Source organism: Lemur catta, chromosome 18, assembly GCF_020740605.2.
Source record: "Lemur catta isolate mLemCat1 chromosome 18, mLemCat1.pri, whole genome shotgun sequence".
Classification (NCBI taxonomy): Eukaryota; Metazoa; Chordata; class Mammalia; order Primates; family Lemuridae; genus Lemur; species Lemur catta.
Genome location: NC_059145.1, coordinates 26,630,600 through 26,655,821, shown reverse-complemented (window position 1 = coordinate 26,655,821; position 25,222 = coordinate 26,630,600). Strand labels below are relative to the sequence as shown.

Here is a 25,222-nt window from a genome sequence, read left to right as displayed (position 1 = left end):
TGATTTCTAATTTCATTGCATTGTGATCAGCAAAGATACTCTGTATTGTTTCTATCCTTTTAAATTTATTGGAATTTGTTTGATGTCCTTGCATATGGTCTATGCTGGAAAATGTTACATGTGCACCTCGGAAGAATATATATTCTGCTGTCGTTGGGTAGAGTGTCCTATAGATATCTGTTATAAGTGGTTGGTTTATAATGTTGTTCAAGCTTTCTACTTCCTTGTTGATCTTCTGCCTAACTGCTCTTATCCATTATTAAAAGCAGGGTATGAAAGTTTCCAACCATTATTGTGGAAGTGTCTATTTCTCCCTTCATTTGTGTCAGTTTTTGCTTCATGTATTTTGATGCTCTGTTACGAGGTACATACATGTTTATAAGTGTTCCATCTTCCTGATGAACTGACCCTTTTGTCATTACAAAATGCTCTGATGAGCTTTATTGTACCAGGAAAGTGAAAGAAGCCAGTCACAAAAGACCACAGGGAAATCTTTAGAAACAGAAAGTAGAGTAGTATGAGTGTGGCATCCCTAATCTGAAAATCCAAAGTTTGAAATGCTCCAAAATCTGAAGCTTTTTCAACACCAACATGATGCCACAAGCGGAAAATTCCACACATAAGTATTTAACACAAACTTTGTTTCATGCACACAATTATTAAAATTATTGTATAAAATTACCTTAGGCTACGTGTATAAGGTGTATGTGAAAGATACCTGAATTTTGTATTTAGACTTGGGTCCTACCCCCAAGATATCTCATTAAGTATAAGCAAGTATTCCAAAATCCAAAAAACTCCAAAATCCAAAATACTTCTGGTACCAAGTGTTTTGAATAAGGGATACTCAACCTGTAGTTGCTCAACCTGGAGATGGAGTGGGGAGATGGGAGGGTGCTAAAAGGTACAGGGTTTCTTTCTCAAGAAATAAAAAATATTCTAAAATTGACTGTGATGATGGTTGCACTTATCTGTGGATATACCAAAAACCGTTGAATTGGTATGGGAAAACCTCAGGAGGAATCAAAGCAATAATTGGAAACAAGGTACACTTCTTTAAATAAAGTTGAAGAAATTAAGGTACCACTTTCTAACAAAGAACAACTCATGTAAATTTTAATATTTTTGGAAAACATTTCTCTCTCAAGTAATCTGTGTATCATAGAAATAATGCAGTATACTTTAGGTGGCATGAAAATGCAAGAACTAAATTACTTCTTCGAAATGGAAAGCAATATCTTCTAATACATCATATTTAGTTTTTTTATCCATCTGACCTCTTCTCCTAATGAGTTAGAATCATATTTATTGACCTAATTAGCCCAATTAATTTCTAGCACATTAACCATTTTAGCAAGCAATTTTGAATTTAGCATTAAAAATAGCATAAAAAATGGACACTATATCTTACATACTCAACTCTCTCGCCTCTGAATAGAATTGTAATAATAAGAAATAATTTCCACAAAGGGAGTACACAGTGTTAGGTAAAAAAAAAAAAAAAGTCATCTACATTTCTCTTTAGTGACCTTTCAGCATAATCGAATTGAGGGCAGCGTTTCAGGAATTGCTAATGTCACTTGCTAATAGTTTAATCACAATGGGCGACATAATGAAATCTCACTCTCCTGGAAAGAACACCACAAATGGTCTGTCTTGCTCTTCTTTTTTCCCCCTCATACATAGCTTCACATTTATTATTACTTTTTAATAATAGTTTAAGATAATTTACATACCATAAAATTCACCCTTTCAAAGTATACAATTCAGTGCTTTTTAGTATATTTATAGAGTTGTACAATCACTGGCACCATCTAACTTTATAATATTTTCATCATCCCTAAAAGAAATCCTATACCTATCAGCAGTCACTCCCCATTCTCCCATGTTCCCAGCCCCTGGCAATCACTAACCTATACTTTGTGCCCATGAATTTGCCTATTCTGACATGTCATATAAGTGGAGTCCTACAATATGTGACCATTTGTGTATGGCTTCTTTCACTTGGCATAATGTTTTCAAGGTTCATTCATGTTATAGTGTGTATCAGTATTCTATTCCTTTTTATTGCCAAATATTCCACTGTATGGATATACCACATTATGTTTATACATTCATCAACCGGTGGACATTTGGGTGGACATTCAACAACCCAATTGAAAAATGCTGCTATGAACATTCATGTACAAGGTTTTGGGTGGATATATTTTCATTTCTCTTGGATATATACCTAGGAGTAGAATTGCTAGGTCACAAGGTAACCCTATGTTTAATATTTTGAGGAACTACCAAACCGTTTTCCAAAGTGGCTATGCCATTTTCTTGCCTCTTCTTGAAGTTCACATCAGACACTTGGAAACAGGACATCATTTTTTCATGTTTCTCCTTCTTTGAGGATTCCTTAAAAATTAATCACATTTACTTAACTAAATAGGTTATGAGAAACCTGGCCTAGTTCAAATCCTAAAATAGCATGTTGGTATCTCCAAGAATCTAATGCACGTTTGCATTTGGAGAAAAGTATAATATTTAGCAATTTGAGCCCTCACATATGCATGTAAACAAATTTAGGCATGTGAAAAAGCTCTACCTGGCAGTTTTATGCTTTCTGTAGCCATATCCCAGGCACTGCACTTCTAACATTTTATTCCAAAGACATGACTTAATGTTGGCTTTGATGCCTACAAAAGGGAAGTAGTGTTGTCTACACTGCCACAGTCAGTGTTCTAAGAACTCGTGCAATGAAGGGAGTGAGACCTAATTCATGTCCTATTTGACCTTGGGAAATAACTGACTCTTGCTCACCCTCAGTTTTCCCACTTATAACATGGAGTAAGAACAGTACCTATTTTATAGAATGGCATTAAGGAATAATTGGAGATCCTGCATCCAAAGTGCTAGCATAGTGCCTAGTGCACAGAAAGGAATGAATAAATAGTGTAATCTTTTTTTCTATTTTTACCAGTCACAAAGTGAGTTAGAACCAAAAGGAACCATTTAAGACAGTGACTAACTGTGCTTAAAAGCAATTTTCCGGCTTGCACTAGCGATTTCAAAGACATGTGCTGTTTATACTCCTAAGTAGGGCAAATCAGCACAGAGTGTGCCTGGTTTCGTTTCTGACACCCAACTTTATAGTGCTGTGAAAAGAGTAGTAACTTCAAAACCAGATGTGCTGAGGGCTGGACTTCAACCTGCCATACCACCCAAACGGTCTTTTCTGGGTCACTTCTCTGGGCCTCAGTTTCCTGTCCTTTTAAATGGGCATAAAAATATTTGCTTCCACCTTAAGGCTCTTTTGAGAATTAAATGATAAAGTACATACAAAATTCCTTATAAATTATAAGTTGAATATTTTTTTTAAAAAATCACTTCTTGAACACCTATTTTGTGCAAGGTCCTGGACTAAGTAAGTTGAAATAAATAACAGCGATGACAAAACAGGAATAAAACTTGGACCCAATTCTTAATTTGATGTGGTATCACTAATAAAACAACTCCCAGCCAAAAACTTTAATATCTGCTGATTTGTTGGGAAAAATATTTTAAATGAGTTTCATTTCGTATTGCAATATAACAAAATGCACGTAACATTACTAAATAACTGGAATTAATTTAGAAAATAGCAGCCAGGCCTTCCTTGTTAGTCAATGGTTACTCATTGAAGTGTTTCCCACCAACTGGAGTTGGGCCGAGGAGATTTGAATGTTACATTAACAGTTGGGAAGTTAATTATTGCTCTCCATTTTCATAAGGTTTATCAAAATTTAACTGAATCTCCTTAAGCCGCTGAGCCACCTTGTAACCTCATGCAGCACAGGACTAAAGGCAAGTCCCCTTTCTGCTCCACCCAAGCTTAACAGAGAGTAGGAAGGCTAGACAGGACTCCTTAGTGGTTTTCCACTCAGATTCTGGTGCCAGAACCAACCCTGGTTCCCATTTCTGCCCTAATGCTCTAGTTACCCTTTCTTGGGCAGTTTCCTGCCTTAAAACCTCAATTTCCTCATCTGTAAGATGGGGATAATAATAACATACCTCAAAGGGTAACCATAGAGATCAAAAAAGATAATACGTAAAATGCCCTTAGAGTAGAGCATGGCACACACGATGGATCCATTAAGTATTTAACGTGGTAATAATTATTAGTGGTTATTGTTTTACTAGTAGTATGCAAAATATCCCCTCTTTATAAATTAGTTCGTTGGCATTACGGTTTCTCAAACACCACAAATCTATTTCAGAAAGAATCTTGGGAAGGAGGGAAAGAAAAAAGGGAGGAGGGAGGAAAGGTGGGCAGGAAGGAAGGAACTAAAGGCATGAACAACCAGCCCCTGCTGCCATAGAACTTCCAATCTAGATAACAAGGACAAGGATGTGTGAATGGCAGGAGAAGACAAGGTCTGAGATGTAATTAGATGTAAATAAACGCAGCAAACACTTCACCTCTCAACTGGCTCCAGGAGCTGTTAACATAGAGGTAACAAAAAGTGGAAGCCAATGTCAGCTTCTTGACCCTCTTAGTTCTGGCCACATCTAAGATCTGCACTCATGGGCATGCTCAGAGAGTTACTTAACGAAGCCTCATACGGGGGACTCAGTAGGACAAGAGAAATAAATAAAGTCTGTTGGGATCAGCAGATGATGAATAAACAAGCACAATGTGGGAGAAAAAAAGAGATAAAACAAAAAACCAAAACCAGCTATAAAACCCATGAATGTTCTAACAATAATGAACAATGTGTTTCCAGAAACGGGGTGGGGAAGGCGTTAAGGGGAAGAATTGTTCTGTACACACAAAGCCCTAATGTGTATGAATGAAAAGCCAACCAAGTTTAATTATTTTTAAGGGTCCTCAATTTGCTAGCTTCAATAACAACAGTGAATCCCTCGACAGTCATTAGGATCATGTTCCCACACCCATCTCTCTTAACAAACCCTGAGCTGCATTTAAAAGGAAAAAAGAGGCGACGTGGCTAGTGTCAAGCAGTGAGCCACGCACATCCTGACAGTAAGCAGACGCAAAGGGCAATGGCAGGAGAGATTCTCGCTGTTCAGCCTGCTTTGGGGCTGACCTGAACCTTTATGAACAATGTTTCCATGAGAGCAGTTTACAGAACGGTAATCCCATAAGATATTTCCAAAAACAAATCAATTAGGTTTGCAAAACACTTAACACAGCATTCACATCTGGAACTTTCCCCGTGTACGTTAGCATTTTTTAAAAGCTCTGAGAAGTCTTGCAAGAAAGGAACCAGCTTACATTTGTTTAACCACATGATTGCCAAACTTATGGGATCTATGCCAGTTTAAGAGGCGACATCCTTAGAAATGCAACAAGAGGGAAGGGGGGTGTTGATAAGCTTTACTCTCAGGGAACGGAAGGATATGGAAGAAAACAAGTGAGAAGCTTCCTATAGTGTTCAAGGGGCGGAGGGTGGCAGTGGGAGGCATGTCTGATGGTCACTTCACTATCTCCTAAGGGGGCAGGTGCCTCCAGCTACCTGGGGAGTTAAATTTGCTGACTCCAGCATGGGGGGGGGTTACACTACACCCACAGGCCCTTGCACATCCTGCAACTACATGCAGTGACAACGAGGGCGACAGGCCATCTAATACTGGCTAAGGTCTGTTGAGTGCTTTTCTTTCTTTGTGGCAGGCGCTCTCCTAAGCCCTTTACATGGATTAATGTGATTATTCCTCACAGCAACCCTATATGGTAGGGACTATTATCTCTATTTCATAAATGAGGAAATCGACGGACACTTGAAATAACTGGAGAAAATATTTAAAGAATATCTATTTGAAGTAGCACAAAATGCTGAATGTACTGTATTTTGCTAAGGGACTATTTGGTTTTGCTATTAATATCCTGCAAAATACTCTTTGGGAAATGTTGGTTTTGACTCATTCCATCTCTTAGCAGTAAGGGGAGACTGGCCTTTCTGCCTGGCAAGGGTGTCAGCTGCCCACAGCCACCCCGTGCTGTCTGCAGCCCGCTTGCCATGGCCGCCTCTCAGCCCCTTGGTGCCATGGAGTGGGATCCTCAGGCCTAGCGCTCTCCCGTAGAAATAAAATGCGAGCCACACGTGGAAGTTAAGAATTTCTAGTAGCCACATTAAAAAAAAAAAAGTCAAAAGGAACAGATGAAATTAATTTTAATAATATATTCCATGTAACCCAATATACCCATAATATTATCATTTCAACATATGACACTAGCCACATCTCGAGGGTCTCCTGGCGACTGTATAGGATGGTGCATTCTAAGCATTACGTGTTTGCAGAGTGAATACAGGAGGCAGCGTGATGTGGTAGAAAACAGTTTGGGCTCAGGAGGCAGAGAGACCTGCCTTTAAACCCCAGCCGCTCTGCATTCAACCTGTGTGACCCTGCGCAAGTCACTTAAGCCCCCCGTGCCTCAGTTTCCTCATCTGTGAAATGGGGATAATAACCGTTGTTGCCTAATAGGGTGGTGGAGAGGGTTAAATGACTTAATCTATGCCCCATAAGGTGCTGAAACGGCCTGGTGTGCAGCAAGTGCTCGAGAGGTATGAGCTGTGGTGACTGTCACTTAGGATGAGAAGCAGCTTCAGGCTCCTGGGCTCGCTGCTGGTGATCCACCTGCTATCTGACATTTCACTGCAGCTCGTGGGAGGCCCTGAGGCTGAACGGGTGCCTGTGGTGGACGGAGGTATCATTCCATAGCAGAGATTAGAGAGCAGTGGTGCTGGAGACTCCTAGGGAGCATATCTCCACATTCCTTTGGTACACAAGCCTCCCAGTTTACAAGTGGGTGAGGACTGGTTTACAACCAGGGCCTGCAATACATACCCTCTCTCATTCCAGTGTCCAGTGACCGCGGCCACAGGGGCATGCTGTACTGTGATGACAGGTGGCCCTCATTGGGATCCCTCCCCAACCTCAGACCACCTTCCCCAGCACGCTGGCCCAGCTCGGAAGAACTCGATTGATTTTAAAATCATATGTTGTGGCTGTATACTTAGCTCTTGCTGCAACGACTTCATCCCTTAAATGGAGAGCCTAATATCTTTCTCTACAGACTTGAGACAACTTCGTGAACAATCTCACTAGGTTATTCTTCATTATCCTTACACTTCAGATAAATCCAGTGGCACTCCCCAAAACTCACTGGATTCATATTTTTGAACATCCCCTCTCCAAGCACTATCCACAGACAGCTTTTCCGTGTGTCGCAGCCTGGAAAGAACCCAGAGCTGGGAAGGAAGAGGCCTGTGTTCAGGGCCCGATTTTGCCAGTCATCCTAGCTCCTAGGTGATGAGTCCCTTCGAAGTTCTGGGCCTGGATCCGCTTACCCATAAAGAGAGGGACTGAAACAGAAGTTCTCTCTCTAAAGTTCCTTCCAGTATTAAAAATTTATGAGTTTTTATATTTTATAAGATAAAAGTGAATAATGAGTAAAAATGAAGTTGTGAGTTTCAAAAGGGATAAAATGCAACAGAGTCTCTCTCTGAGCCACTGTCACTTTCAGAAAGGCTCAGGATGAAATAACCAAAGAATGGGCAGAGTGGCACAGTAGGGGGAGACAGAAGGACTCCAAAGGAGAGACCGACTCAGAGGTGGCCTTTTGGTGATATTCACTTATATTGGGGGAAGGGGTACAGTGAATGTGTCTCCATCACTTACTGGAAAGTTTTTGTTTTGGACCTGCTAGAACAGCTAATAGTTTCTAAAAACCACTTCCATTTTCTCTAACTTGACTGTTACAATGATATAACAACAAATGTGAGGATTAGCAAATTGGGTTGAAAGAAAAAAAATAATGCACAATCCAAGATACCTTTGGAAAACCCTAAATTGGCCACAAAGCACAGAATGGGGACTTTCAACTTACAGGAATAATGATGTTTCCCATTCCTTCCCCCCACCCAGCATGTGGTCATACAGGGCTGAATCTCACTCTGTCAGCTTCTTCCATCTCTGTCTCTGTCCCTCTCGTTCTCCCTGTATTTCTCTCCTGTGTGTACACATATGCACACGTGCAAAACAACACCTTTGCATTCTTAAGTATGCAGTGGCTCCTTTGTAACTGTTTGCACCCATGAGCTAAGAAAATACATTCCCTTCACAAAGTGCACTGGCTGGACATTGAGAGTTATGTTTCTACATACCAATTAGCAATGAAAACTACCACATGCCTTTTCTGTCGGCCTAGACAATAGCTTTGAATAGTCCTAAATAAGCCTTTTCTATCCCATTTCTCCACACCTGTGTCTTGGAGAAACTCCATACTGCACCCTCCACTAAATTTCCTTGCTGTGTAGTTCTGGAGCAGCATGAAATCTATTATGCATGAAGTACTGGCAATAAAATAAGGAAGCTATGTATGAAGCAAGTGTCTGTAAGTTACAAGACTTTTTGAAAAGACAAACCACAATCTGGGAGATAATATTTGTAAACTACATATCTGATAAAAGGCTTCTATCTCAAATATATAAAGAACTCTGAAACTTCAATAATAAGAAAGTAAACATTCCAATATTTTAAAAAGTGGGCAAAAGATCTGAACAGACACTTCACCAAAGAAGATACATGGATAGCAAATAAGCACACAAAGAGATGCTCAACATCACTAGTCATTAGGGAAATACAAATTAAAACTATCATTAGATTTTATTAAACACTTACTAGAATAGCCAAAATTTTAAAAACCAACAACCCCCCCCAACAAAATATTGATCATACCAAGTTCTAGAGAGGATGTAGAGGAACCAGAACTTTCATACCCTGCTGGTGGGGCTGCAAAATGGTACAGCCACTTTGAAAAACAGATTGGCAGTTTCTAATAAGGTTAAACATATGGCTTACCATATAACCCAGCAATCTCACTCCTGGGTATTTACTCAGCTGAAATGGAAATTTATATTCACACAAAAACCCCTGTATATAAATGTTTACAGTAGCTTCGTTTACAGTGGCAAAAAACTGTATTGCTCAACCAGGTAATGAATAAACAGCTGGCATAGCCATATAATGGAATATTACTCAGCAATAAAAAAGGATGAATCACTGATACAACCAACAGTGTGGATGAACCCTGAATGCACTGTGCTTAGTGATTCTGTCTATATAATGTTTTGGAGAAGGCCAAATGGCAGAGACAAAAAACAGAGGTAGGGAGTGGGGTTGACTACAAAGCACACCAGGAACTGTTCTATAACTTGATTGTGATGATGGTTTCATGGCTATATGCATTTGCCAAAACTTGCAGAGCTGGCACACGAAGAAAGGTGACTGTTACTGCATGTAAATTATACCGTAATAGAAAAGTGGATAGACAACACCATGGAACACTCACAGAAAATAAAAAGATTTACAAACAATAAAATATCTGAGCCATAAAATTCTGAAGCCAATCCATCAACTCGAATTTTTTCCATATACCAACCACATTTTTAATGCCACACTCTAATTCTGTCATATGAGAACTGGGAATCACTAAAAAAGGACAACTTGTGCCAACATTTGCCCTTCGTCTGATTTTGCTCCTTCTGAAAGCCCCTGGCCACAAGTACATACCACACCCCATCTTGCATCTACCCATGCTCCTTTTTTGTGATATTCAGAACACTTTATATTCACTAACGATCTTCAGTTGCACAGAAGGTCCATGCAAACATCTGATCCGGATGTAAAAAGAGAAATGAGAAAACTCACCCATAGATGGCTATAAGAAAGACTATAATGATACGATTGTCATAAAGAACTCAACTTTGGCAGATACGAAGTTGCAAATTTTCAACCTCAACTGCATGATAAAATAGCACTTTATTAAATAAGTGGGCTTATTCCCTCACATGAAGAGGCTCAAGAAATTTGACAATGTCTTACTTTAAAAAGACAACCCACTCAAGTGAAAGGTCTGAAGGGTCCTCAGATTAACCTCCAAATCCTCCTGCCTTTGTCAGCCAGACAGCCCTCTGCCAGAGGCCTCTGTTGATCCTTAGCTCACTTCTAAACAAAGATGTGCATCTTAACCAGATTTAGGTGGTTCCTGGGAAGATGCACCAATTAGCAGGTACCTGCAGCACCCTTTTTCCTCAGCAGAGAATAGGTTTCTGAAGCAAAGTGACAAGAACTCCCCAAAATATAATGATCAGGAGAGACAGGGAAAGGTCCTGCGATGGGGTGTAAGGTGTGAAGCAGGAACCCCCTCTGGCCATCTTTGGACCCAGAAACTTATCAAAAGGGCTCTGGGGAAAGGGCAAGAGAATATTTCATAATGAATGAGTCCTAATCTCAGGTCCGACCCTAACTGGCCATTTTACATTGCTAACTGCAAACTGGCTCTATTGGGCTTCAAAACACAAGTGAGGGAGATCCTTGAATGATGGAAAAGGTAGTTTAAGTATTTCAGTCAGTGATGCACCACATATACAATGGTGGTCTCATAAGATTATATTTTTTTCTTACTGTACCTTTTAGGTAGGTTTAGATACACAAATACTTCCAGTTGTGTCCCAAATGCCTACAGTATTCAATACAGTCACATGCTGTGCAGGTTTGCAGTTTAGGAGTAACAGGCGCATAGCAGGCTAGGTTTGCGCAAGTATTCTCTATGACGTTCCTGCTATGACAAAATAGCCAGCACATGTCCCTTTGTTAAGGGACACATGACTGTCCTTTAAATTGGGGATCTTTCTATTGGTAAGATATAAACAATGAGGGCTATCAAAGCATTTCAGACAAAGGATCAAAAGGCAACCCAACCACCCTGCCTTTTGTGCTCAAGTAAATTACTCTGATAAGTGGCTCAATGGCCCAGGCACTACCTGCTCTGGGTTTGGGGGATGGCCCTGCTCTTCAAATCATTGCAACTGCAGCCTGACCTTATGATGATAAAGATGAAGCAAATACTAAAAGAAATGCAAGGACAAAAAGAGCCATATGGAACAAAACTACAATGAAAACAGCAATTTTAATAGCAATGGTGACAACAAAGTGCAAAGTTACTCAAGAGACAATAACCAGTCACAATTTGTGGACCTTGTTATAATCACAGCCTAACTAATGGCTGTACAAAGGCATTTGGGGCCAAAGAGAAAAATATTAATATAGGCACTGTTAAGGTGATATGGAGGAATTATTGTTAATTTTGTTCATCATGATAAATAATACTACATTCATGTAGGAAAATATCCTCATTTTTCAGAGATGTATATTGGAATATTTAGAGGTGAAGTGTCATGATATTTTGGGTTTACTTTAAAATATCCCAGCAAAAAGAAAAACAAGAAGCAAATGTGAAAAAATCTTAGTCATTGTTAGATGCAGATGATGTGCTGACGGTGGTTCATATTACTAATCTCTCTACTTGTACATATCTTGAAGATGTTCACACTGAAACAGTTTTTAAAAACCAGATGAAAAGTAAAAAAAAAAATTAAATGAATAAATGAAAACAAATGAAAGAAGAAACAGTTTCTATATTTATAAGTTTCTTTGTTACTATCCTTTAACGATTTTATTGGAGGATTGCACTATAAATACCAACATTAAAAAAAAAGAAAAGCAGAATTTTTATAATAGACAGCATAAAGAAGATCAAGCTGAAGAAATAAGCTCAAGAATTCACTTATTTAAATCAGTAATTTTCTAATAATTTACAAAGGATTTTAGAGGTCATTGCTTATATTGACTGTTTATTAGATGTAGGTCATTGAAAAATATAAAAAAGAGAAAAAAAGTATAAAGACTGATGAGGAACAAAAAGGCGTAAATGAAAGGAAATTAGGCGAAAACAATAAATCCCAAATGGCAGCAACTGCCTTTGAAAATTCAGAATCAGTCCTGGCTTGCAGTGCCAGCTGTTTCCCTTTTTACACACTATGGACAAGTCCATTCGCCTCTCTGAGTCCCGTGTTCTCATTTGTAAAATGGGAATAACTGGAGCATCTTCCACCCCAACAGCTGCTGCAGGTGTGAATGAAATAATCAGGCCATGGTTCCATATTGCCTGGCACATGGCTCCCTAAATGCTGCCTGTTCCTGATCTTCACTGGGCAGAAAGGATCTAAGGATGCAGACAGTGCGTGGTGAAAGTGCAGGCAGACTGGCTCCTCAAGTAAGTCACTTATTACCCTCCAACCACTGATCTGCTTGGTCCCAGGCAGGACTGTGAAGTCAGCTAAAGTTCTGTCACTGCCTGGAACCCACAAGCTGTGGTGTTTACTGAAAGATCCCCAGGGGTCTGCTCCTTAGCTCTGTCTCTCACTCCTTTTGGGCCCAACTTGCCAGGCAGCTAATCTAATCAGCTAATCTATGCTAAATTATTAATGGGATCCAAGAGGTTAATGTGTAACAAGTATATACTCCAACTGGGGCTTGCTGGAGACACAGGGCCTGTGTGAGTCATTAGAGGCTTGGTGGGAATTTCAGGCACCAGGTAGCCTTCCTCAAATCAAATCAAATTCCAGCAGGCATTTTTAAAATCTTGCCAGCAAAAATAATTCATATATGAATGCAATCAATTCAACAAAGGGACAGGCCAGAAATAATACCCTAACTAGACCAGAACAAAGGGGTTATAGAAAATGGTATGTTTATGAATGTTGTGACCTTGGGCAAGTCAACTTTATGGACTTCTCTGTGTCTCAGTCTTCCCATCTGCAAAATGGAGGTTGAGGTGAGAATTAAAATACATAATCTGTGTAAAGCACCTGGGAAAATGCCTGCCACACAATACATGCTCAACAGATGTCAGACATTATTAGTATCATCTAGGGATCGGAAACTAGATGGCAGTCAAAGAAGATGCTCTGAAAACTCAAGTTGAAAAGGGTTTCCTAGATGACAGCTTCCATTTTTATTTTCCATGTAGTTTGGCCCACAGTATATAGCACACTGGAATCAGATCCGGGTTAAGGCTCAGGCCCACTTCCCACTGGCTGTCTGACTTTGCACAACTTCCTCAACCTCTCTGAGTTGTAATTTTCTCAACTGTAAAATAAGGGTAATAATACCTACCCTATAATGCTTATGAACATATTATATATGATAATGTACATAATGCATGTAAAGGTGTATATACACAGTGACTCCATATGCACATAAGAGCCCCAACAAATGATGGCTTTAATTATCATTTTTTTTCTTTTTTAACTAATCCCTAATTCATAACGAGAAATTATCATCTTGTATTTTCTAGCCCTTATGACTGCAGCCTTGAAAGCCCAATCAGGAAGTGACAGTGCCTTGTAATGGAGGTGATGACCAGAGTCCTCAGTGCCTAATGGACACTAAATCTTGATAATCCCAGTGTCAGTGCAACAGGCACAAGACAATTTAGCTGGGTTGAGAGATAGATTCAACTTTAATCAGCCACAGGTATCCCAGAGAAGTAGATACATGCAGGATTTTTATCCGTCTGCTTATTGAGACCATCTCATTCCAAAAGAACAGGGGAGGCCTGTCAATCTCCAGCCCCTTAGTCCCCAAATCTTAGCTTGGCTGTGGGTCTCGAGTGACAAATGCCATGGGGCAATAAGGAAATACATGCCACTATCTCCATTTCATTTTACCTGTATTTTATAATTATGAAACTATTCTAGAAGCATGGTAAAGGAGCCAAAAATATAAGGAGTCCATGATATAAAAAAGTAAAGATTGCCTATGTTCCTGGCAACCAGAAATAACTGCCGTTAATATTTTTGTGCCTTTGCTCCAGATTTTCTCTTTATACACACAAGTACCCCCCCCCCCACTTCATCATTTTTAAAAATGAGATCCTACTACACATACCAGTTCATCACCTGCTTGTTCACTTAATATATATTTCCATGTTTGGTAACATAAATCCATGCCATCATTTCTAACGGCTGCATGGGAAGCCACAGTATGCCTGCCCCATCATGTACTGATCTATCTTCCTGCTGAAAGGCACTTAGTTGCTTCCAGTCTTTTGCTATAATGAACAACACTGTATGGAGTCTTGCTCATAAACACCTTTGGGCAATTGTCCAATTATTTCCTTAGGAGTGCACTGATGGGTCAAAGAGTGTACAATTCTTAAATGCCTCACTTAAGAAACAAAGAACAGCTGGACTTGCTGAGAGGGGAAAGTGAGGGAGAAATTTTAGTAACAAAAAACACTGTCTTTCAGGCCCATGCAAACAAAACCCGGCCTTCTGGGGGCCTTCTCCCCTGCCTGGCTCTCATTCCCCTACCAGGAAGCACGTCTGGCTCCCTGATAAGAACAATTAAAGCCTCTTGTGCAAAATTCAGGGTTAAATAGAGAGTGTTTACGAGATAGAACTTGAGATTTCATCTGGAAACAAGCCAGAGAAAGGATCAGTAGGAAGTGGTTTATATAAGCAACACACTGTCCTAAATGGTTCCTATAAGCTTGTCCCTCCGCCCCTGGTATGTGGGGCTGCCAGACAGTGAGCTCAATGAATTTTACGGGGGACCCACTGTGTCAAGGACACTGCAGTCACAAGGGCACGCCATAAGAAGGAGAAGACACCCCACCCCCCATCCTGAATGCTGAGGAACTTACAAACAGGATGAAAAGACAAATAAATGCAGATACACCAAAGTGGCCCAAATGTATACACATAGAAATAACCAATGATGGCAAAACAGAAACAATCCAGTGACGGCAGCCACTGGGCCAAGAGAAACTTGTGAGAAATAACATTTTAAAATGCTGCATTGGGTACAAAAGAAATAAGTGGACAGGAAGGACCCTCAGCCTTGTCACTAACTGGCAGGGTGACCTCGGGCAAGTCCAATAAACCCTTATGACCTGGTTACCAAGAAGCTTGACGCTATTAGCTCTGATTTTCAGTACTTTGAGTTTTCCTTCCTTCAAAACTATGGAGTTTTGTTTTCTATTTTCATGAACTTAGTGATTGCCTACCAACTGCTAAACACTGTCCTGGGAGCTTCTGTTACTTCATCCTCATTCATTCTTGCCCACAACCTTGGAAGGTACATGTTACTCTTATACTCTAAAACGTGCTTGAGGTCACACAACTAACTGGAATAAGGACAGTTCCTGGTTCTCTCCTGATGGCACAGGGGAGATGCTTGATAAATATTTGATGGCTAAATGAGTAAATGCATACATGATTGAATAAGTGAAGTTGTAGATTCTGAATCTATAAAGTTTTCATTATATTAGACTCCTTTTACATGTATCTTTTTAATATACATTATCTGAGAATCTGGTTTTGAAAATTAGTCATACACAAAGAATCACAAATGAGCAAGACTTACATTCCAGTGTATGCAGTACTGTACCAGCCGTAGTGCCCTGCCCTGCTCAAATTCCCAGAATCCAGCAACTAAAGGGTTACACCTAGCTCAGCAGGGAGCTTCCAGGGGCCTGCTCTGAGGCTTGGGCTAGGCAAGTTCTGATGGGTTGGTGTTGAACATATAGGGTATCACTCCTGGAAATAAGTAACTTATCCTGCAACTTCAGTTTCCTCCTCTGTACAGAATCAGAGTGTTGGACTAGACCTGACTGCGAAGGATTCCTCCAGCTCAAATGTTCCATCATCCTATGAGAAGAGGAGACGTGGAAAGTATGGACATAGAAAACCAAGTCCAGAACTACAAGTAGGAACTAACTAGGGCCTTAAATCCAACTTGAGCAGTGACTCTCAAATTTAGCGGAACATCTGAATTACTTGGAGCACCATTAAAATCACTGATTCTTGCTCCATCCCATTTGCCTGGGAGAGTGGTTTGTTTTTCTAAAGAATCTGCATATGTGTCTAAGGCTCCCAGGGAACTTCTAAGGCTTATCCTTGGTTACCAACCAAGGCTCTGGGTTGGGGGTTGAGAGCTGGGGGAGAAGGTGGATCCCTGAAGCTGAATACATTGATAGTTCCCAAGCAGCCCTTTTCCTCTCTGGCTGAGGGACTACTCCCACCCCCAAGCTATGGTTACTCCCTGTGCAAAGGCTACCTGGTTTCGGAGGTTTCCGTGACCTGCTGGTCCGTCCCTCTAATGGCTGCTGGTGAATTGTGCCATATTCCAAAGTTCTTTCCAACTGTTCTGAGCCTCCTGCATCTGAATTCAAAGAAGGGGTGCAGAAGCAGCTGGAAGAGAGAAACCAGAATGGCATAGTCCAGCAGCAACCTTTGGAAGAGCCAATCAAAACTGCCAGGCTCCTGATTCCTCACACAAGGTGAAGGAAGGACACATCAGATTGGTCAGGAGTGAGCAAAAACCAGAAGGAAAACCAAAAATATTGGCACTGGTGATTCGGAAGGTGGTACTTAAAGACCCCAATATTAGTAATGACTAGAATCGAAGTAAGCTTTTTTGAAAAATTAAGGCATCTTCCACTCTTCTCAATCTTCAAATTTTTAAGATTCATTCTTTGTGTTTTTAACAGAATTTTCCCAGAAAATCAAATGTCCTCTCACTTGGGTAATTAATTAAAAAAAAAGAACCTTGAAGATGTTTTAGAATGACAGTACTAAGTACTAAGTGAGACTTTGTCACCCTGTTCTCTTTCTTCCACATATACTTCTGTGCAGAGAAAATGGGTCATGACATAAGACAGACAAGCAGGAGTCATCACTGTGGACTAGCTGTGACATCTTGGGCAAACTACTTCATCTCTGTAAGCCTCAGCTCCTTTTCCAGGTACAATGGAGATAAGAATGGTACCTACCACATAGGTTTGTGATAAAGATTAAGTGAGACAGTGTTGGCTTTGCACAATGCCAGTAAAGAATAAGACCATAATAAATAGTAGTTTTTTAAAATGTTGGTTTGCAGCCACTTTAGGGCAGAAGAATATCACAAAGGGTCATTGTTCAAGGAACGAATCAGTGAAAATATTATTTCAATGTCTTTTGAACATATATAAGCAACATGGAAGGAGACAAATCACATATTTCCTTTCTATCACATGTTATCTATACACTTATACATGCATAACACATGTACTTGTTAATACAGATTTGGAAAGTCAAGAAATAAATGTCAATGGTCTTACTAGCATGGTCAAATAAATGTGAGAAATGTCTTGTCCATTAAACTTGCTGGTGACTGGCAGTCTTGACATCACACATGCTGCTGGGACTATTATTTCTGATGTTTCTAAGTATATTTCCCCCCAACTCCCCATAGCCCTTGGTTACTCAGTTCTATCTAACTGACAGAATACTGCAGTTATATTCCACCTAGCCCTGGCATAAGAACACTGCACTGAATGGTAAAGCCAAAAGTCCTATGATGCTGCATCCTCAGATGTGGCTACTTCCGGGATATAAGCAGTCGATGTTATCTTTTATTAAAGGATTCACCTTGGGAATAATAATTCTAGGAGGGAACAGGACACCATACACTGTCACACTGGAACAACCCGATACAGATATAAGATGAAGCAAGTGATCATTTGGGAAGCATTTGAGGAAATTCCCTGTTGATCTTGCATTTTGGTCTTGTTGGGAGACACCAGAAAGATTTCGAGATGCTATTTAATTTGGGGAAGCAACTTTTAAAAATAAAGGAAAGGGAGAAGGATAGTTTTAGAAATAGGAAGTCCAAGAATTCTTTAAAAAAGTATTTTAACAAACATCATAAAACACAGGACCAAACTGAGGAATGATTTCGAATGAGAACCTATCATCCAGTAGAAAGTAACCAGGTTTCAGAGACAGTGAAAGGTTGCTGCAAGACTGTGGATTAAGAAACACAGACATAAGCTTTCCAAGGTGCCCAGAGTGACATATCCCTAACAACAGCCAAGCATGTCCGCATAAAGCACCCAAGAATCGGGCCAGGATAGAAAGAAATCTAGTGGTGGACACACAAGGATTTGATAGGAGCCTAACAGTGCAACCCAAGGGTCCATTGCTGTATTTCCTGAAGCCATAGAACACTAGCAACTCTCAAGTTGATATGGAAAATTCCAATAAACACATAGAAGTTTCTGTGAGTTCCATTTGTAAGACTTTTTATGAAACCTTAAATGGTTAGAAAAAAAAACAAACAAACAGAAATCCCAAATGAATAGAAGACACCAAGAAAATACAAGCAATTTGCTGATTAAAGATACTGCTATCACAGCCTCAAGCAATTACTCAAGTTTAATCCTAAAAATCAGCAACTTCAACAGAAGAGGCAGCTCTGCCCATAGAGGGCATAGAGTCATTGTTTTTTTAGTTCGAATCCTGACTTTGTAACTTCTTAGCTGTGCAACCTTAGATAAGGTACTGAACCTCTCTTTAGCATCCGCATCTGTGCATGGGGGTATACCTACCTCACTTGAGCACTGAGTAAGTGACAATATGGTAGTGCTTTGAAGACTGTGAAAGGCCTACATCTCTGTAGTATGACAATTATCACATCTCACAGAGCTGGAATCTCTGCTTAAGCAAGAAGCAAATACCTGAGGTGTCACAGGCATGCCTTCCTGTTGAGGGCTCTCTCTGCGGGGTGCTGCGCCTATAGATAATGTGGGGTTTGTTTTGTTCCTCTGTATCTTCTTGTTCATCCACAAATAGCAGGGGTTCAATAAAATAATCCCCATCATGGGACCGGAATGTGCCCAGCTGCAAATGAAGAGAGATGAGAGGTTGATTTAATATAACTTAGCCATTGGGAGGAAACAAACAAAGGAACATTTCTAAGTACAAACTGTGCCATTTTACCCAATCTTTTTCCCAAGAGGGCTCCCAAAACTGAAAATCCTACGACTTATGCAGAGATGCAGTTTATTTTCACTCTTTGCCGTATCAGTACCTTGACCTTGATTTGATTCTAGTTTATTGAACTTGCTATCCAAATCTACCTCTAAAAAATACTTCCCTGGTATTCAAGTTCCAATCATATTATTCCTACATGCTGTTGAAAGGCAACCTTTCTATGTTAAGGCAGCCTGGAAGCTTAAGGACAAATATGAGCTGCAGAGGGAAATGCTGGCCCAATGATGCCTTCTTGTTGATTCAAATTCAGGAAGCATATGGTCGCCACGATGCACTCAAGGTGGTGCCACCTGGAACACTGGCATGTGGTGCTCTCATCATCCCTTTCCTTTGCAATAGAGAAGTGATACTGTACAGGGCTTTGGAGACAGACTACTCTAGGTTCCAGTTTCAGCACCAACACCTACTCACCCACCTTGGGCAAGTTTCTTAACTGCTCTGAGCTTCAGCTTCCTTGTTTGTCAACTGGAGATAAAGATACTTACTGTAAAGACTACTGTACAGATTAAATGAGATAATGCACATCCAGGGCTCAGCGGGCTGCCTGACACCTTGTAAGGGCTTAGAACACATCAGTGGTTTTTGATGGTGTTGGTGTTAGCCTCTAACCACCAGGAGACAATTTGCTTTTACCAATCATTTCAAGCACCTTGAAAAAGGTAACTTTTTCTCCTTGCCTTCCCACATACCCACGAGTTTTGCAAATGATAAATGATGCCTCAAGGCTGAACCACCCAAACCCAACATTATAAGAACGCTGAAAAATTCCCCTTGCTATGCTGGTGAGTGGTGTTTAAGAGAAGAAATCAAGCTCTTCTCTCTTCTCCTCCTCTTGTCCCATTTCCCACACTAGAAAAAAATCAGAGGTGTTTTACCCTTCCCTGGACACAAGAGGAATGACTGTCCCTGAACATCAGCAGCTGCATCTGCATCAGTATCATCCAGGCACTTTTTAGAAATTCACCTAACTGTGTTCCAACCCAAATCTGATCTACTGAACCAAAATCTCCGGGGGTTAGGACCAGGAATTGGCATTCTAATGAGCTCCCTGGGGTATGCTTATGCATGATAAAGTAGAAGTAGTAAGTTAAAGTACTGGTTCCCCAAACCAGCTAGGCTTCAAAACTGCCTAGGGAGTTTGTTTGTTTATTTTAAATTAGATTTGGGGCATCACAGATTCAGAACTTCTAGAGGTGGGACCTGGAATCATATTTTTAAAAAAGTTCTCCACATTGATTCATGAGCCAGTGGTTCAGGGAAAGAACAGCTCTGGTGTGGGCAGGCTAAGAAACAGAGTAGCTCGTTGCCAGGGAGGGAGTGATTTAATAAATTTATTGTCACCCAGGCACCTCTGTCTGTTTTCAGTATACAACTGTGATGTTCTCTGAGCACTAACCAGAGAGCATACTATAACATGTGGAGCCTGCCAGAGACATGGACACTGGGCAAGAGCCTGGGGGCTCAACTGGTGAAGATCTGCCACCTTTGATGGTAAATGGGGAAACCAAGACAGAATGAGGAGGTGATTTGTCCAGAATTCCCCTTCCATGGTTCCGAAGCAGCTAACTAGTGCTAGTGCTGCATCTAGAACCCACCTTCCTGACATTAGTCCAATAGCTTTTTAGAAAAGAGCCCCGACGTTCTCTTCAGGAGCACAGACTCATTTTCTGGCCTACGGTTAAGAGCACAGATCAGAAAGGCTGAGTTGGAGTCCCAACTCTGATACTTGCTAGCTGTGAGACACTGGGCAAGTCTCCAGCTCTGAAAGCCTCAACGTCCTCATCAGTAAAACGGGTTGTTTTGAGGATTGAGTTCTTGGGAGAATTTGGATCAGATAATACATATGTACTTATTATAGTGTCAGGCACTAAGTAAGAGCTGAATAAATGATATCAATATGATGTCAAAATTAATTTTGCTGTCAATTCACAGAAGAGTTGCTGGGCCCAAGAGTTATCTTTTCTTGGTTAAGGTGACCATTTATTCAAATATATTAATATTTACTAAGAACATACAAGGCTCCAACGTAAAAAAGAGATAAGTTGATGTTGATCTTGCTTGCCAAGGAGAAAGGGATAGGACATGTGTACCAAGAACTTGAACGCAAGGGAGAACATACTGAGCATCATAAGGGAGGTGCAGGTCAGTGTCTATGAAGGTAGACAGGGAGAGGTGACATTAGTCTGGAGGACTATGAAAAGGTCTCCTGAGCAAGAAGAGATGTAAGTTACACTCACAGGGAAGGGTAGGATTTGTGCATGTGGAGCTGGCTGAGTAAACCTAGAGGCACAAAGGCAACGAAGGAAGAGGAGGAGGATTGGGTGGGGGTGGGGAGAAGGCAGAAAAAGGAGTATCAAGCAGATCGTCTGAGATCCAGGATTTGTGGAAGAAAGACTGAGAGATGAGACCGGACACATACATGTGAGTGGGGTGAGGGGGTATATGGTACATGGTCTTAAGTGCCAGACGAAGCAGTTTATAGGTGTTCACCAGGAGATGGGGGGCTGTGTAAAGTACGTGAACACAGTAGCGATGTTATCTTGCTCCAATCTGTTAGTGGTCTGTGGCAGGAATTGAGGAAAAAGATTGGAAAAGAAGCCTGGTGGAAATATTTATAAGACATCAGTCCTAATGAGAGAGGCAGAGAAAAGTAAAGGGGGCTAGAATTAGGGTAGGTGAGTGACCCATCTGGTGGAGGGTGTGGGGGCGGAGCTGGCACAGCCCACTCTAAAGAAAGATTTCCTGGAAGACCCCTAGGCAAAGAACTAGGAACAGCATGACGCTACCGCTACAGAAGCGGTAAGGGGAAGTCTTGCGAGGAAAGATAAATTCCATGAGGAGGACAAAGGAACAGGGGTTTTGGAGCTAGATTAATGGCTGAAGATACAAAGAGCCAGCACGCGTATCTTTAAGATGTATGTGGGCTCTTTTCCCCAAAAGAGGCAGATGGCAAATTAAACACAGTATAAATGGACCTATCACTGTCCAGGCAGTCGTTTCAGAAGCCCCAGTGTTCTCAGTCCCCAGAGAGACCACGTGCGCGTTACCACCTAAACCTGCCAATGGAAATTCAGGTCCTGCGCAGCAAGATATTTATACAACTGCTGGGGCCACTGGGCTGCGCCCCGTGTGGAGGCGGGCAAAGAGGAGGAGTAAAGGCTGTTTACAAACTTGACGTACACACGCTGCCCTATCCCTGGGGTCCTTGAATTGGGGGTTACTATCTTGGGATCTGGAGGCGCTCTAATGCTCTGGGCTTAGACGCCTGACTTCTGCCCACCGGGGCCATAACCTTTCAAAGAGCGGTCGGATTCCTGAGCTCTGGCCCTGGATCTTAGGGCGACTATGACTCACCGCAGCACCCCCTCCCCCTTCGCCAAACTGCCGTCTCCGCCCACCCCCAATCTCAACGACGCACTTTGGGCGCCACTGCTCCGGGCGCTTTAGGGGTGCTAAAAGGGACTTATCCCTTTCCCCACATCCCAGCAGGCTAAACCTCGCCTCTCCCAGTCTTGGGCTTGCCTCGCTGCCCACCGGCTCTTTCCATTGCGAAGGCAGAGAAGGATGCGACACCCAGATCCGGAACTTGTGAGACCCACAAACGGCAGCATGCGGAGGGGGCAGCCGAGCGCCCGGGGTGAGTATCCAAGCCCCCACTTGAAAAAGGTGACGGGGGGAGTGTGGGTGCTCAGAGATGAGTAAATGGACGACGGGGTACCGAGGCTAAGAACCTACTGCGCGTACAGCGCCATGCGCCGTGTCTGACCCCGGAAAGTTTCTGCGTCATATACGCGTCGCAGAAACGCACATCGCTTGGGAAAGCCAAGGACCACCCTCGCTCGGGCCAGAACCGTACAGTGGGTCCTCAAATGTCATGGGGAGGGAGGTGGCAGATGCCCTGTAGGACCTACTGGAGGGCAAGTGCGGGGGTCGGCAAAGGGAGTCGGGAACCGACTAAGATCCCCCGCTAAGTGGGTATTTGGCAGCGCAGGAAAGTGGCCGCCCCGCCCTAGCTCATTCCCTAGGGAAATGTGCGCTGCAGGCTCCCTCTCCCAACTCCTGGGAACCCTCATGGGTGGTAGAAACCCCAGCGGAACGGAAATCACGTCCAGGCAGCCTCCCCAGGCTTTCTCCCAGTATGCTGCTTCTCCAGGCCACCCCGCCAGCAGGGTGCAGAGTCGGACTGCGCTGCACCCCCACCCGCCGCTTCCACCCTAATTCAAAGCGTCCGGGACAGGCTCCGCCCTCTCCCCCGCCCCGGAGCCCTCGGCCCACCCTTCCGTTCCTGGGACGGGACCTGCTCCCTGTCAATCCAGTTTAGCCTCAGGGTTCCTGGCGCGTGAATAAAGGCCCCGAGAGAACGCGGGGACTCGAGATTACGCACCGCCCTCCACAACACACAGGAGGGACTCCCAGGACCCTGGGCCGGGGATCCTCAGCCCACATCCCCGACGCAAGACGCACCAATGAGGAGTCTGGTCCGCCCTGCGCTCAGCTGCTCCGCTCCGGGGCGGCCAAGTTTGCTGCAAGGAAGCGCAACTCCAGCAACTTTCTCCGAGTTTGGAAACCGACTTCCAGGCCGCCTCGCAGCGTTGGGCAACGCGCAGCTGAGCCGGGTCCAGACCCCAGAAAGCTCGGAAATATCCAGAACCCCATGGGGGCGGGGGCGTGCGCTCCTCGCGAGTGTAAGCGCGCACGCAGAGCTAGCTACCCAAACCGAAGGACGCACATGAGTTTCTGGGTGATATTTACCGCTGGGGCGGAGAGTCGCCGCAATGAGAGTCTCTAGGAGGCAGGAGGGGAGGGGGCGCGCGCCCACTTACCATTCCCGAGCAGAGGCTGATGACGGCCGTGTGCTCGGACTTGGTATTGACATGGCCTTTGTAGAAACAGTGCTTGAGTTCCGTTTCCTCTTCGGAATAAAACTTAGTCTGGTTCACCCCGGGCGCCCCGAGGAGGGTGACAGTGAACAGTGGAGCGATAAATCCGGCATGGGCGGTGAGATTAAATAGAAACTGCTGGCCGAAGGCGGAGAGGCGATAATGCGCCTGGGAGGAGGTAGAGGAAGAAGAGGAGGAGGCGAAGGCAGGCCAGGGGTCAGTGGCAGAGTTAATGCTCCGTCGCCTTCTTTTGAAGTGCACGTTCGTGGGAAAGGGCTCTCCGAGAGCGTCCACGCGGATGGGAGACGCGATTTCGTATTCGCTCAGGGTCTCTAATAATTTCACTGCAGAGAGAAGCATAAGTGTATGAACCAATAATTCAGTTTTCCTCAAGTCTGAATTTAAAACGAAGGTGGGGACTTTGTCCTGACCTTATTTTCCTTCACTCTTAATCGGTGGACAAATATTTGCTGAGCACCTACTATGTGCCAGGAACTGTAGTAGTCGCTGAGGATATACCATTCAGAGCCAGACAATGAACAAGTCAAAAATACAGAAGATAATTTGAGATGCTGATTAAATACCCTGAATAAAATAAAACATGTCGCTGTCTGGTACCCCTACTTATTAAGCAGCTTTGGTTTGGGCATGGGGGTGGGAAAGGGGAAAGATCTGGCTAAGAGCAAGGTGGGGGGTTGACTAGATTTGTTTCCAGTGTCTCTCCCTAGCAATTGGCTGGGGATGACCCAAAGAAGAGAGAGGCTGCAAAGCAGATATTTCTTTCTAGGAAAAGGAGAGAGGCCTCCGCTGCGGGGTGCCCCCGCTCAAGAGCTAGTCTAGGGAGGCAGCGACGGGGACAGAGGATCCCGGGGGCCAGAGCCTAGTTACCTTGCCTCGGGTGCAGCCTGTCCTTGCGCACGGCCGCCGCGGCGTCTGGACTCCCCATCTCGGCCAGGTCCCGCACCAGGAGCGTTAGCAGTGTGGCCCAGGATACAAACTGCATGGTGCTCCCCACCCCTCCCCCCGCTGCCCCCACCCCCCTCCCTCCTTCCCTCCTTGGCTGCGGCGGCGACGCGAGGCAGCGGCCGCGGAGAGCGCGCGGAGCCCGGCGCCCGCCGCCAACTTTTGACTTTAGGAGTCGCTGAGGTCTCGCCGTGAGGGTCCCGTCTGCGCTCGGCTGAGCAACGCCGCCGCCTGCCGAGAGCTGAGCCGCTCGGGCCGCAGGAGGAGCCGGAGGAGGAGGAGGAGGACTGGGGCTCGGCTGCTCGGCCGCATAATGTCCAGCGAGCGGGCAGGAGAAGGCGCGGAACGTGCGCTCCGAGGCGCGCCGGGCGCCCTGTGCTGGCCGGGGTAGCGGAGCGGCTTCTTGAATGGGGGGCTGGGGGGGCGGAGGCGGGGGACCGCGGGTCCTCCACCGCCCAAATGCCCCCGGTGCACGCCTCTAGGAGGAGGAGAGGGGAGGAGAAAGCGAGGCGAGCGGGGACCGCCTCCTTCCAGACCGTGTCCCCTCCTCGGCCGGCCCGTGCGAGACTCGCAGCCCGAGGCCCCGCCGACTGCGAGAGGCGGAGGTCAGAGGCGCCGCCAGCGCCGGGGCAGCGGGTCGCCGTCCCCGCCACCTCGGCGAGATGCGGTTTT

At 43.6% G+C, this 25,222-nt stretch overlaps 1 protein-coding gene across 8 annotated transcripts in view; it reads right to left on the bottom strand.

Annotated features, from left to right (window-relative positions):
* ADAMTS9 (ADAM metallopeptidase with thrombospondin type 1 motif 9) overlaps positions 1 to 24,949 on the bottom strand; it is a 160,982-nt gene extending 136,033 nt beyond the window's left edge. For 4 of the 8 annotated variants that reach the window (XR_006729929.1, XM_045530874.1, XM_045530880.1 and 1 more), the window contains exons 1-3: positions 24,476 to 24,948; positions 23,531 to 23,931; positions 18,392 to 18,554 (exon numbers count right to left, since the gene is read on the bottom strand). Coding sequence is in view for 7 of the 8 variants with exons in the window: in XM_045530874.1 (XP_045386830.1) it covers positions 18,392 to 18,554; positions 23,531 to 23,931; positions 24,476 to 24,590 (679 nt within the window). In the remaining variant the exon portion in view is untranslated. Of the gene's footprint in view, positions 1 to 18,391; positions 18,555 to 23,530; positions 23,932 to 24,475 lie in introns of all 8 variants that reach the window. The other 4 variants (XM_045530875.1, XM_045530878.1, XM_045530879.1 and 1 more) reach the window with 2 other exon arrangements.
* Positions 24,950 to 25,222: the final 273 nt, after the last annotated feature.